Source organism: Tupaia chinensis, unplaced genomic scaffold (assembly GCF_000334495.1).
Source record: "Tupaia chinensis unplaced genomic scaffold, TupChi_1.0 Scaffold000178_1, whole genome shotgun sequence".
Taxonomy (NCBI): domain Eukaryota; kingdom Metazoa; phylum Chordata; class Mammalia; order Scandentia; family Tupaiidae; genus Tupaia; species Tupaia belangeri.
In genome coordinates, this window is record NW_006159653.1 from 2,336,640 (window position 1) to 2,348,394 (window position 11,755).

At 54.5% G+C, this 11,755-nt stretch overlaps 1 protein-coding gene and 1 pseudogene across 2 annotated transcripts in view; one reads left to right on the forward strand and one right to left on the reverse strand.

Moving 5' to 3' along the window:
* Positions 1–4,648, forward strand: part of TBC1D24 (TBC1 domain family member 24) — a 13,209-nt gene extending 8,561 nt beyond the window's left edge. The window contains exons 5-9 of one of the 2 annotated variants that reach the window (XM_027770994.1): positions 162–225; positions 409–508; positions 2,536–2,766; positions 3,083–3,251; positions 3,839–4,648. In XM_027770994.1, the coding sequence (XP_027626795.1) occupies positions 162–225; positions 409–508; positions 2,536–2,766; positions 3,083–3,237 (550 nt within the window). In that variant the 3' untranslated portion in view covers positions 3,238–3,251; positions 3,839–4,648. Of the gene's footprint in view, positions 1–161; positions 226–408; positions 663–2,535; positions 2,767–3,082; positions 3,252–3,838 lie in introns of those variants that run through there. The other variant, XM_027770993.1, reaches the window with a different exon arrangement.
* Positions 4,649–10,348: 5,700 nt separating this feature from the next.
* On the reverse strand, positions 10,349–11,454 carry LOC114007444 (60S acidic ribosomal protein P0 pseudogene; annotated as a pseudogene).
* Between the last annotated feature and the right edge of the window lie 301 nt (positions 11,455–11,755).

Genomic DNA, 11,755 nt, shown 5'->3' on the forward strand with positions numbered 1-11,755 from the left:
GCCAGGCAGGACGGGCACCGGGTGCCCAGCCACTGGGCCTGTCCCTGCAGTACAAGCCACACAGGTCCCAGGCTCTCGGCCTCCCTACAGCAGGCTGAAAGGCAGCACAGCGGTGTCAGGGGCTGCTCCGTCAGGCTGGCACGTGTGGTCTCGGCCCCTAGGTTCTACTTCCAGTGCGAGGGGCACGAGCCCACCCTCCTGCTCATCAAGACCACGCAGAAAGAGGTGAGGCGGGGCTGTGTGGCTGTGCAGCACCTGGGGCTCGTTCCCGTGCTGGGGCGGGGGCGCAGGGGGAGACATCCCGGGGCACCACCTCGCCACTAGCCCCCAGCCTGGGCACAGCCGCCCCCCAGGCTGCCCCTGCTGGTGGGGATAGGAGGGCTGCAGCCTCACCAGCCGGCCTTGCAGGTGTGTGGAGCTTACCTGTCAACAGACTGGAGTGAGAGGAACAAGTTTGGAGGCAAACTGGGCTTCTTCGGGACCGGAGAGTGCTTTGTGTTTCGGGTGAGTGTCCTCAGTGTGCCAGGGCGGGCCGGCTGTGCGGTCACCGAGGCTCATGAGGCCCTGCTTCAGTTTCACTGTACCAGTTCCGGCGTTCATTTGGCAAATGTTCTTATTTCTCTGTAAGGCGCTTGTGCGCCCAGAGACGGGGAGAGGGAGGGAGCATCCCCGGTGGGTGTCATCACGCCATAGTCCCTTCTCCTGTCCCTAGCCTGTCGGGGCTTGGGGCACATGTGCACATGTGTTGAAAAGTGCTTTCCCGGGGTCCAGCAGATGGTGTAATGGTTATGTCGCTGGACTGCCACGTAGTTGACTGTGGTTCAAGTCCCGGCAGCTTAAAACTCACGCCAGGCGCGTGTGCATGCGTGCCCAAGACCCCGAGAGAATGAGGAGAAGGGATGTGGCGTGGCCATCCCCTTGGGGGGTGATTTCTCGCTTCCTGTCTCTCTCTGCCTCTCATGAGTGCATGCTCCCTGTAGCGAAAGCCTCTCTTAAAAGAAACAACAGCGTTTTTCTGTCCTGGGAGGAGGGCAGGGCTGTGGCTACGGCCTCCCCGTGCCCTGGGTTCTGCTCCCTACAGTGCTGGGCCTCAGGGACAGTCCCATTTCTGGGCTTTGGTTACTAGGCTGAGCCCCAGGGGAGCAGCCAGGGCCTCCTCTGCCCTGCATGGTGCCCTCCCCCACAGCAGGTGGGGGGGTAAAGATGGGCCAGGGTAGGGGCAGGAGGGCCGGCAGTGCGGCGTGGCCGTCCCACGGGGGAGGAGGGCCGGCAGCGTGGCGTGGCCGCCCCACGGGGTAGGAGGGCCGGCAGCATGGCGTGGGCGCCCCACCGGCCGCGCCCCCGTGCACAGTGCACACCCCTAGGTTCTACTTCCAGTGCGAGGGGCACGAGCCCACCCTCCTGCTCATCAAGACCACGCAGAAAGAGGTGAGGCGGGGCTGTGTGGCTGTGCAGCACCTGGGGCTCGTTCCCGTGCTGGGGTGGGGGCGCAGGGGGAGACATCCCGGGGCACCACCTCGCCACTAGCCCCCAGCCTGGGCACAGCCGCCCCCCAGGCTGCCCCTGCTGGTGGGGATAGGAGGGCTGCAGCCTCACCAGCCGGCCTTGCAGGTGTGTGGAGCTTACCTGTCAACAGACTGGAGTGAGAGGAACAAGTTTGGAGGCAAACTGGGCTTCTTCGGGACCGGAGAGTGCTTTGTGTTTCGGGTGAGTGTCCTCAGTGTGCCAGGGCGGGCCGGCTGTGCGGTCACCGAGGCTCATGAGGCCCTGCTTCAGTTTCACTGTACCAGTTCCGGCGTTCATTTGGCAAATGTTCTTATTTCTCTGTAAGGCGCTTGTGCGCCCAGAGACGGGGAGAGGGAGGGAGCATCCCCGGTGGGTGTCATCACGCCATAGTCCCTTCTCCTGTCCCTAGCCTGTCGGGGCTTGGGGCACATGTGCACATGTGTTGAAAAGTGCTTTCCCGGGGTCCAGCAGATGGTGTAATGGTTATGTCGCTGGACTGCCACGTAGTTGACTGTGGTTCAAGTCCCGGCAGCTTAAAACTCACGCCAGGCGCGTGTGCATGCGTGCCCAAGACCCCGAGAGAATGAGGAGAAGGGATGTGGCGTGGCCATCCCCTTGGGGGGTGATTTCTCGCTTCCTGTCTCTCTCTGCCTCTCATGAGTGCATGCTCCCTGTAGCGAAAGCCTCTCTTAAAAGAAACAACAGCGTTTTTCTGTCCTGGGAGGAGGGCAGGGCTGTGGCTACGGCCTCCCCGTGCCCTGGGTTCTGCTCCCTACAGTGCTGGGCCTCAGGGACAGTCCCATTTCTGGGCTTTGGTTACTAGGCTGAGCCCCAGGGGAGCAGCCAGGGCCTCCTCTGCCCTGCATGGTGCCCTCCCCCACAGCAGGTGGGGGGGTAAAGATGGGCCAGGGTAGGGGCAGGAGGGCCGGCAGTGCGGCGTGGCCGTCCCACGGGGGAGGAGGGCCGGCAGCGTGGCGTGGCCGCCCCACGGGGTAGGAGGGCCGGCAGCATGGCGTGGCCGCCCCACAGGCTGCCCCCCGGTGCAGCGCTACGAATGGGTGGTCATCAAGCACCCGGAACTGACCAGGCCGGCCTCCACCCTGTCGTCGGAGACCAGCAGCACCGCGTCTGCGCTCAGCCACTCCTCCTCCTCAGAACCCGCCGACCGCCTCTCTCCGTTCCTGGCTGCCCGGCATTTCAACCTGCCCTCCAAGACCGAGTCCATGTTCATGGCGGGGGGCCATGACTGCCTCATCGTGGGTGGGTGCCGCTCTGGCCCTCGGGCTGGGGCTACGGGACTTGGGAGGAGGTGCAGGGCTGTGATGCCAAGGCCCCTGGGCCCAGCCCCAGCTGGACGGGTGGCAGGTGCCTCGCGTCAGGTCCCCCATGATGGCAGGACAAGAGGCCCAGGTGCGGGGCCGGGAAGCAGGTGCGCAGGGTCCCCATGCCAGGGCATCGGAGGGCAGAGGTTCTGGCAGGACAAGGACCAGCTGTGCCTGGCCGGATGGGCTGGGGGCCGAGCTAATGGGACGTCCCTGTGGGGGACACCAGGTGGCACTGACCTGACCACCCACAGGGGGAGGAGGTGGCCAGGCCCTCTACATTGATGGTGACCTGAACCGCGGCCGCACCAGCCACTGCGACACTTTCAACAATCAGCCCCTCTGCTCCGAAAACTTCCTCATTGCAGCCATCGAGGCGTGGGGCTTCCAAGACCCGGACATCCAGTGACGGGCCTGCACCAGGTGACAGCTACGCTGTGGGCCGTGGGGATCAGGCGTCCACGCAGGGAGCTGGGAGGGGCTGAGACTCCCACGTGGGGCACCTGGCCCTGCTGGAGCCGGCTGCCACTCTCTGGACGAGAGCAGCCGTGACGGCCAACCAGTGACCCACGGCCAGCTGGGGAGCAGCTGTGCTCTCTGGCCGGAGCCGTACTTAACTAGAGGGTCCTTCTGCCCTCCCAGGGCCCCGGCTCTCCGCCTCAAGGTGTCCCTGGCCCAAGGCAGTGGGGAGGCTCCGTCTTGCAGTCCTGAGCCACCTCCCTGGAGCCTTAGCCCTTGAAAAGCAGAAGCCTCTAAGTGTGGGCTCATGGCGCCCTCTGCTGGTGCTGCGTGGCATCGCTCCCCTCCCCGCCGGCACCGCCCCTCCTGCCTGTGACCACGCAGGGCCGTGTGCGTGGATCCTGAGAAGAGAGGGCGCCCTCTGCCGGCTGCGCCTGGTGCTCTGCCCCTGCTGGCGGCCGGGGCCAGGCTGCGCGGGCCCCTGGAGCAGTGTCTGCCCTGCAGGGCGGGATGGGGCTGGAGGGACATCCCTCATCCGTGTGTTTCTGCAGAGCCGCTTTGTTGGGTCTCACTGAAGAAGTGGCAGCGGAGGGGCAAACCAGCCAGCTCCACCATGGGGTGCCAGAGAAGCCTGACGGGGGCATCCCCAGCCCCGTGGCTACCCTGAGCCTCCTGCAGCCTCTGCTTCCACCCGTCCTCCCACCCGATCGTCACTGCAGAGCTCGGGGGCCCAGGTCAGATCCGACGCCTGGCCCCAGCCCAGCCCTCCTGGTCTCCACATGAGCCCGTGAGCACCAGCACAACGCACGCCCGATCCCTGCGGGGTGCAGGTTCCCCTCTGTGTCCCTCTCCTGGGGCCGTGGCTGGCCACGTCCTGGGCTTTCGTGTGCTGCTGCCTCTCCTGATGGGGCTCTGGGCCCCTGCCCCACTCCAGCACAGCGGGGGCCCAGGGGAAGACTACCCCCGAGCACTGCCAGAAGTCTCCAGGTGAGGGGAGACGGGAGCAGAGGCTTGGTAGCTGTGCTGGGCCAGGCCTGCCCCTAGCCGGGTCACCATGGCCTGCCAGCACCATGGCTGCCGTCCCACACCAACGTGTCACCTCCCTGCCTCTCTGCGCACACCGCCTCTGGGTGGGGCTCGGTGCAGGAGGAAGGCCCTTCAGGAGAGGCAGTAAAGCTGTCTGGAAGTCGGTGACCCAGCCACCACATGGGCAGTCACACCACCCCACCGCCCTCCAGGACGCGAGGCCCTCTGGACAGGCAAGGTGCTGGGAGGGGTGCCCCTGCTCACCCCCCAAAACCGCTGCCCCACACCCCCCATTTGGCCAACTCGGTGTTCATTAAACAGTCTGTTGCATCGTTCGGGGTCCGAGTCTGGTCTCTTCAGCCAGAGGGGCTTCCCGCGACTTCCCTGGCTGTGCCGGGTGGGGGGTGGGGGGTGCTGGATCGCCTTGTCACCGAGGCCAAAGGCCTTGTACAGATGTTGCTGTCAGGGACAAGTCAGGCTTGGGCTCGGTTTAGGGCTCCCTTTGCACACTTCCCGAGCTGGTTGGTGGTCTTCTGGCAACCAAGTTCGGGGGACGCCCTGGCCTTCCTGGGGACCCGCCTAGCAGACCCGCTGCCCTGAGTGGTGAGTCTGTATCCTGAACGCTTTTTCCCCTTGTGCCTGTGTGCAGTTTTCAGTGCGGTTAATGCCTTCTTTTCCCTGCTTTTCAGTAGCCTCGGATGTATGCGGTCATTTTACTTTTATCCGAGTCACCCTTACTCCACACTAGGTGTTCCCAAATAGAACATCACTTACTTTTGTCAATATTTTCTATTTCTTCTTGATTAGTTATAAGCTTTTGATGTTGAAAATTAGCCAAAATGTGGAGCCAGCACCGGTGGCATGGTGGCTAGGGTGCTGGACCTCCCACATAGTCAACAGTGGTTTGAAACAGGATGCCAGGGGCTGGCAGGTGGTTAAGGTACTGGACTCCCACAGGGCCTGGCCCCGATGGTACACTTTCTCACTTTCCCTTTCTCTCTCTCTGGTCAAATTAAATAATAATAATAGTAATAATAATAATAATTCTTTAAGGAAAGGAAAGAAACTTATGCTAGTGCATATATGTGCTGCAGGCCCAAAATCCCAGGAAGAGAATGGAGGCGAAGGGATTACAGAGTGGCTATCCCCCCAGGGGGGTGACTTCTCACTTTTCCTCTCACCGTCTCTGTCTCTCCAGCAAGCACACATGCCCTATCGTAGAAAAACCTTTAAAATAAATTAGCCAAAATGTAATGGAACTACATAATGAACCTCTTTTTTTTTAATCATTATTTAATAATGTTGCTTCTATTATTTATTTACATTTTATTTGACTAGACAGAGACAGAGAGAGAGAGAGAGACAGGGAGAGTGAGAAAATAAGCCACCAGGTCCGGGACTCAAACCGTGGTCGACCACGTGGAAGTCCAGCTCCTTAACCACCATGCCACCTGCCGGTTCCTGAATTTTTTTTTTTAAGAGATATTTAAACGTTTATTTTAAATTAAAAAATGAACTTAATTTAAAGCAGTTCGTGAAGGTAGGAACACAGACTGCATGTGGAGCTAGCAGGGGCGTGGAAGTAAGGCAGCTGGGTCTCACAACGAGGGCTGTGCAGTCTGAGTCTCAGGCCCGCTGGAAAATCATACTGGGTGTGCATGCATGCCCAAAATCCCTAGAGAAGAAGGGATTGTGGTGTGGCCACCCCCTGGGGGGTAATTTCTCAATCTCTCTCTCTGTCTCTCCCCCTTTCGGTCTCTCTGGTAAACACACGTACTCTATAGCAAAAAAAATATATATAAAAGCAGACTATGTGCTTTCTCTTTTTCTCTCCCTTTTCCTCTGTCCTTCTGTGGTCAGAAATTTTAAATAAAATAATTCTTTTTTTTTAGAGAGTGATATTTTTGCTATAGGGTGTGCATACTTGCCAGAGAGACAGAGAGACAGAACAAGAAAAATAGAGAGAAATCACACACACACACACACCCCGGGTGATGTCCGCACTTCAGTCCCTCCTCCTCCAGTCTCCTCTTGGGATTTTGGGTACGCATGCACATGCGCCCGGTGTGTTTTAAGCCGCTGGGTCTGGGATTCAAACTTGTCAACTACGTGGGAGTCCAGCAACGTAACCATTACGCCGTCTGCTGGTCCGAGTGAAATAATTTTTTAAAGCATTATTTTATTTAGCTTTATTTATTTATTTAAATTTGACCAGAGAAGAAGAGAGTGAGAGAAAGTGAAAAAGGAAGCCAACAGATCTGGGACTCGAGCCATGGTCAGCCATGTGGGAGTCCAGCGCCTTCAACCACCACGCCACCTGCTGGTCCCTAAGATAATTCTTTAAAATAAAAGGAGGGCACTGGCCTCCCACATGGCCAACCGTGGTTCAAGTCCCAGACCCGGCAGCTTGCTTTCTCACTGTGTCTTGCTCTCTTGCTCTGTCCCTCTCTGGTAAAAAGATCAAAATAAGTGAACAAATAAATAAAGTTAAATAAAATAATTATTTAAAAAATAAATGGGGCCGGCAGGGGCGTGGTGGTTAAAGGTATTGGATTCCCATATGGCCAACTACAGTTCGAGTCCTGGACCTGGCAGCTTGCTTTTTCGCTTTCCTCCTCTCTCTCTCTTTCTCTCTGTCTCTGTCTGTTTAAATTAAAAAATAATTATAAAAAATGGAATTAAATACATAAATAATTCTTAAAAAAAAATAAACCACTATATGTGGAGCTAGCAGGTGGTGTGGTGGTTAAGGTACTGAACTTCCACATTGCAGACCATGGTTCAAGTCTTAGACCTGGGGACTTGCTTTCTCTGTCTCTGTCTCTGTCTGGTCAAATTAAAGTAAATACATAATTTTTTGTTGTTGTTGTTAAAAAAATATTTATTTTATTTTATTTATTTATATATTTTTTAATTTTGACTAGAGAAAGACAGAGAGGGAAAGTGGGAAAACAAGCTGCCAGGTCCAGGACTCAAACCATGGTCAGCTATGTGGAAGTCCTGTGTCTTAACCACCATGCCACCTACTGGCCCCCCTAAAATACATAATTACTTCAAAAACAAAACAAAGGGGACCAGCTGATGGCATAATGGCTACATCTCTGGACTCCCTAGACCACGGTTCGGGTCCTGGACTAGGTGGGTTAAACTCACACCGGGCGCGTGTGTGTGCGTGCCCAAGATCCCGAGAGGAGAATGGAGGAGAAGGGACTGCGGTGTGGCCATCCCCCCGGGGGCTGATTTCTCACTTTCTGTTTCTCTGTCTCTCTCTGTCTTTCTAGCGAGCACACATGCCCTATAGCAAAAGCCTCTCAAAAAAAGCGGGGGAGACTGGCAGGTGGTGTGGTGGGTAAGGGCTCTGGACTCCCACATGACCAACCATGGTTTGAGTCCCAAACCTAGTGGCTGTCCCTTAATGGTCAAATTAAAATAAATTAAATAAATAAAGTTAAATACTTTAAAAAAAAAAAAGGCAGACTATGTCTTCAAGGTTTAGAACATCAGTTTTTATAAACCAATTTACAGGGGGAGAAAAACAGGTGGTATGGTAACTAAGACGCTAGACACTCTCACATGGCCGACCACTGCTCAAATCCCAGACCTGGAGGCTTGCTTTCTCACTTTCTCTCTCTCTCTGCGCAAATTAAAATAAAGAAATAAATAAAAATGACCCCTTTAAAATAAACACAACTTATGGGAGTGGGCAAGTGGTGTGGTGGTTAAAGGTACAGACTCGCATGTCGCCAACCACGGTTTGAGTCCTGGCCCTGGTGGCTCACTTTCTCACTTTCCCCCTGTCTCTCTCTCTCTCTCTGGTTAAATTTTTTAAAATAATAACAATACAGTTAAATAAAAGAAAAGAAAAAGAAAATGCTAAATTCTGTTTTAAAAAAATTTACAGGGACCAGCAGGTGGCATGGTGATTAAATCATTGGATGCTCCCACATGACTGACCACAGTTTGAGTCCCAGACCTGGTGGCTTGTTTTCCCACTTTCCCTCCCTCACTCTGTGTATCTCTCTCTGGTAAAATTAAAATAAAAACGAATGAATGAATAAAATTAAGAATAAACCACTCTTTTTTTAAAAATTTTACAACGTCAGCAGGTGTCATGGTGGTTAAGTTCCTGGATTCCCACATTACTCACCATGGTTTGAATCTCAGACCCAGTGGCTTGAAAATCACAACAAAGAAACAAATAAATATATTTTAAAAAGCAATTTAGGGCCAATAGGTGGTATGGAGATTAAGGCCCTGGATCTCTTATAGCTGACCATGGTTCAAGTCTTCGACCCAGCAGTTTGAAATCATGGTGGGGCTGGCAGGTGGCATAGTGGTTAAGGGCACTAGACTTCCACATGGCTGACTGGGTCAAGTCCCGGATCTGGCAGCTTGCTTTTTCATTTTCCCTCTCCCTCATACTCTCTCTCACTCTGTCCCTTTCTGCTCAAATAAAAATAAATGAAGTTAAATTTTTAAAAAAATTATTTAAAAAAGAAAGAAAATCATGAAGGACGTGTTATGTGTGTGCACCCAAAATCCCAAGAGAATGGGGGAGACACGATTGCAGCATGGCCACACTCCTGGGGGGTGCCCGCTCACTCGCGCTCTCTCGCGCGTGCGCTCTCTCTCTCTCTCACATTCTCTCGCTCGCGCTCTCTCTCACTCGCTCTCGCTCGCTCTCTTGCTCTCTCTCGCTCTCTCTCTCACGTTCTCTCGCTCGCTCTCGCTCACTCTCTTGCTCCCTCTCTCTCGCTCTCTCTCGCTCTCTCACTCTCTCGCTCTCTCGCTCTCGCTCTCTCGCTCTCTCTCGCTTTCTCTCGCGTTCTCTCGCTCGCTCTCGCTCTCTCACTCTCTCGCTCTCTCGCTCTCTTGCTCTCTCTCACTCTCTCACTCTCTTTCTCTCTCTCGCTCTCGCTCTCTCACTCTCGCTCTCTCTCGCACGCGCATGTGCACGCAAGCATATGCTCTGTAGCAAAACCAAAATCAATTGTATTATGTGAGTAAGCCGTGTTTCATGAACTCTTTCTTTTTTTGGAGAGGTTTTTGCTATAACACATGTGTGCTGTCCAGAAAGAGAGAGACCCCCAGAGAAGATGGCCATTCCGCAATCCCTTCTCCTCCATTCTCCTCTCGAGATCTTGGGCACGCACGCACACGCGCCTGGCCTGAGTTTAAGCCACCAGGTCTGGGACTCAAACCGTGGTTGAGTACATGGGAGTCCAGCAACGTAGACCTTATGCCATCTGCTGATCCTGTGTTTCATGAATTCTTAAGAGTTTTAATTACCGGGAACCAGCAGTTGGCATAATGACTATGCCCCATGCCAGGCGCGTGTGTGTGTGCCCAAGATCCCGAGAAGAGAGTGGAGAAAGGGATAGCGGTGTGGCCATCTCCCTTGGGGGGTGATTTCTCTCTATTTTTCTGTCTCTTTCTGGCAAGCCCATGCGCCCTATAGCAAAAAAACTCAAAGAGTTTTAATTACTGAATTATTTACTATTTCTATTTTTCTATGAGGTGTTTTGCTATATAGCATGTGTTTCACTGAAGAGACAGAGTCAGAGAGACAGAAAGTGAGAAATCACCCCCCAGGGAGGATGGCCATGCCACAATCCCTTCTTTTTCATTCTCAGGATTTGGGGCGCACATACACATGCACTTGACATGAATTTCAAACTGCTGGTTCCGAGACTCGAACCATAGTCAGCAATATGGGAGTCCAGCACCTTAATCACTACGCCCCCTGCTGGCTCCCATCTTTTTCTATTTTTTATTTTAAAATTTTTATTTATTTATTTTATTTATTATTTTTGTAAGTTGTATGCTTAAAGTTGAGTTTTTCAGTGCTTTTGCTTTAGAACATTGCTTTTGTTTTAGAGGTTTTTGCCTTAGGGCATGTGCATTTGCCAGAGAGAAAGAGAGAGGGAGAGACAGAGTGGAATAACAGAAAGAGAACTCACCTCCAGGGGGGATGGCCACACTGCAATCTCTTCATTCTCCTCCCAGGATCTTGGGCACGCATGCACATGCGCCTGGCAGGATTTTCAAGTCACCAGGTCCAGGACTCGGACCGCGGGCAGCACTGTGGGAGTGCAGCTGTGGGACCACTACGCCATCTGCTGGTCCCTGTTTTAAACCGTTCTCTTTTTTTTTAAGAGAAGTAAAGCCTGTCTCCTGTGTCACACAGAAAGCTGACTGTGATGGTTTCGGTGGTCCAGAGACCAAACGCTGCACCTCCGACTCCTCTGTCTCTTCCTCAGCTTCACCTTGGCTGGGGCTGCGGCCGCAGGAGCAGCAGTGGCTGAAGCCATCCATCCACAAAAGCAGGTGGGTCAGCCCAGGCGGCCTTGACCTCAGCAAGTGGGAAGGTGTGGTCAGTCTCCACAGATGACCAGGACCCACCTGTCCCACTGTGACCGAGTGTGGCAGTCTGCAGACACCGGCAACACTGCGGACACCCTCCAGGAAGCGAGAATGCAGCTTCTCCACATCGTCAGCCCCCCTGGATGATCGGCCGAAGGAGAGGGGGCACTGTGCAGGATCAGCAGTGCGGCCTCGCGGGCTCCCACCTTGCCCAGAGTCTATAAGCTGCATGTCCTCAGGGTTTCAACGGCGCCCCTGGAGGTCTTGGCGGCAATGCCCAAAGCCTGAAAGAAGGAGGTCTGCTCGGGCCCCAGACCAGTGTCCTGGGCTGGCACGGTGCCTTCGCAGGGGCAGTGGCATGGGCACGGGCGGCAGCTGTTACTGGCCAGCAGCGTGTCCTCGATCCAGTGAGGTCCTCCTTGGTGGCAGGAAGCCCATGTGCCCTGAGGTGAGGCAGCAGCTTCTCTAGAGCCCCCAGTGGGCGTGCACATCATGGGCTCCTTGCACGTCATCACCACGGCCTTCCCGCAGAGGGATACGCAGGTCGGCCGCCTCTGCTCGCAGCCCACACTGTCCACGCCGACGGCGAAGCGTTCTGGGGAATCGACCAGAAGTTAAATTATCTTAAGGAAGTAGTCAGACTTCCAGGTCGCCCTGTCTTCCCTGGGCATCACAGCAGAACGTCAGGGTTGCCACACAGGGTTTAAAGATGTCGCTCTAGGGACCAGCAGATGGCGAAATGCCTACATCGCTGGACTCCCACATAGTCGACCATGGTTCAAGGCCCAAACTTGGCGGCTTAAACTCAGGCCAGGCGCATGTGCGCGCGTGCCCAAGATCCCGAGAGGAGAACGGAGGAGAAGGGATTGTGGCTTGGCCATCCCCCTGGGGGGTGATTTCTCACTTTCTGTTTCTCTGTCTCTCTCTGTCTTTCTGGCAAGTGCATGTGCCCTATAGCACAAACCTCTCAAAAAATAAAAATAATAAAGACGATGTTATTCTCTGTTTCAGAACATTCTAAAAATTTCAAAATGCCTACAAATTTCTCCATTTCCTAAAGCCATAACGCCTATATAGTT